The sequence below is a fragment of the Juglans microcarpa x Juglans regia genome, chromosome 8D, assembly GCF_004785595.1.
Source record: "Juglans microcarpa x Juglans regia isolate MS1-56 chromosome 8D, Jm3101_v1.0, whole genome shotgun sequence".
NCBI lineage: Eukaryota > Viridiplantae > Streptophyta > Magnoliopsida > Fagales > Juglandaceae > Juglans > Juglans microcarpa x Juglans regia.
In genome coordinates, this window is record NC_054608.1 from 18,416,180 (window position 1) to 18,418,354 (window position 2,175).

The 2,175-nt window shown below is 30.2% G+C and overlaps 1 protein-coding gene across 1 annotated transcript; it reads right to left on the reverse strand.

Moving 5' to 3' along the window:
• Window positions 1–1,755: 1,755 nt before the first annotated feature.
• Window positions 1,756–2,175, reverse strand: LOC121242252. Its single transcript, XM_041140144.1, has one exon. The coding sequence runs from the start codon at window positions 2,173–2,175 to the stop codon at window positions 1,756–1,758; it is 420 nt and encodes a 139-aa protein (XP_040996078.1).

The window sequence follows — 2,175 nt, forward strand, 5'->3', positions numbered from 1 at the left end:
TTAGTTAGGGTTTGATATGCTATCAAGCCCAAAACCAATGTTTCTTGGCCCAATCAAATTTCTAAGGTTTAAAAGGTTGGATAATGATGTCATAACAAGGATTTGATTAATTAATAGCATGTGGAAGTAATTTAATCAAGTGATTAAACACAATGCTAGAAATCGGGTTAGAAAGGGTTTGGAGGCCAAGTTTAGGGTTTGGGAAACCGTTTAGGGTTTCGGTTTCAACCAAGCTTTTGGAGTTTCAATTGAATTCCAACCAATTAGAGTTTCGTTCGGATTAAAACCCTCTTTGGTCTGGCACAATTTGGTTGATCAGATAAAACAAAACTTTGCTTAAGTGACATGATCTCACACCTTGATTTCCTCACAAATCTATCTAATAGTTCCTCTTTGCACCAAGTGTCTAATATCATTCACTATGTGTAGCTAAGATCTTGTCAAGTATGCAAATAAAACTTCTTTAAGTTATTTTGGACATTCCACACTATGATTTTGAAAACACTACACTGGGTGCACTTATAGAGGTTACTATTCACTAAAAAAAACATAATAAACTTAGTAGTAAAAAATTCTAAATATTCATATTAACCTACAGTGAAAATCGTTTACCGAAATTCAACCCCGAAGTGCTCCTAAAAATAATTTCACAATTTCAAACATGCGTTTTGTCCGGAATTATGAAAATTGACAATTGTGCTATTAAATCATAAATAATCAACTGCGACTAATGATGTAGACCATAATGTACTGACACTTCTAACTACCTCAAATAATTAAACTCATATTTCTAGCATCATAGTGAGTGATAACACTGACTATGTTGACAAACTAAAACCTGGACGATTGGTCGATTCGTAAAAACTTAGGGGTTTTCACGAAGTTCCTAAAGTCAATAGAAATTCCACCAGTGAATTTCTAACTGGCTGTTACAACTTACCTTGGTGTGCTGCTTCCTGAACCTCACGTAGTAGGTCGTCACCTATTATACGAAGTATTAAACTTCACTAAATCTATCTAGGAAAACATATGCTAATATTCTACTTAATAAAATTCACACTGTACAAAATAATCAAATAACTATTCTATTTAATATAAAATCCATAAATTCTTAAATCTTAAATTATTTAAATACTAATAACATACTTTCACTTTAAATTATACTTTAGTATAATACTTGGGCTATATTCAATTCTATTAAAATAAGTCGTGAAAACCTCAATTCTTACAATAGATTTACTTTCTTATAATTAACATAATTATTCAATTTGACAAGAAATCTAATAAATACTAATATCATATAATTATTTAAACAATAATATCATATCTAGTCTTTCAAATATAATCTAGTCAATAATATATTTTTATCTAAATATATAAAATAACAGTGGAAATATATAGTTCATAAAATAAACTTAATAATACTTATTATTAAAAATTCTTGTAAACTATAATTATAATTTATTGTTTAGTAATTTAATTTAAAAACTCTTAAATATTTTCTGTAAAATAGAGTTCTTGAATTAACATATTTATTCAATTAAAACTAAGCACAACTTAACATATTATAGTAATTTTCTGAAATATATAAAACCCAGCCTAACATAAAATTAAATAAAAGTATAAGATATAAGTCTAAATTAATATCCATTCAACATTTTTTTTTAAATAATAGTACCTCATCTCATTTATAAAGTCGAAAAACTACAACTTTTGTCATATACAATTTTCTGTATAACTTCCTGTGGATTTTCCTCAATCCAACATAAGTTGAGACTTCCTTGCTAGACTATGTGTAACACTATTTCCTTCTCTATGTATAAAACCCAAAGTCCAATGAAGACCTTGTGCAAACAATCTCTTTGTATCCTTGATCAACTGTCCATTCTCAAACACATCTTTCTCCTCAGCTAGCATTGCCTCTATCACCCCTTTTGCATCTCCCTCCATCATGACAGACCAAAACCCCAGCTCCTTGCAAAGTTCTATGGATCTCTTTAAGGCCAGACACTCAGCAATAAAGGGAGAAAAAACATGATCTTTCCTAGTGCAGACAGCAGCCATAGCCTCACCATTACAGTCCCTTACTACAATTCCTATGCCTATCCTCCTATTCTTCAAATCAACCGTAGCATCAAAATTAAGCTCGTATTTGTCAAGCAAGGTCTCTTCCAT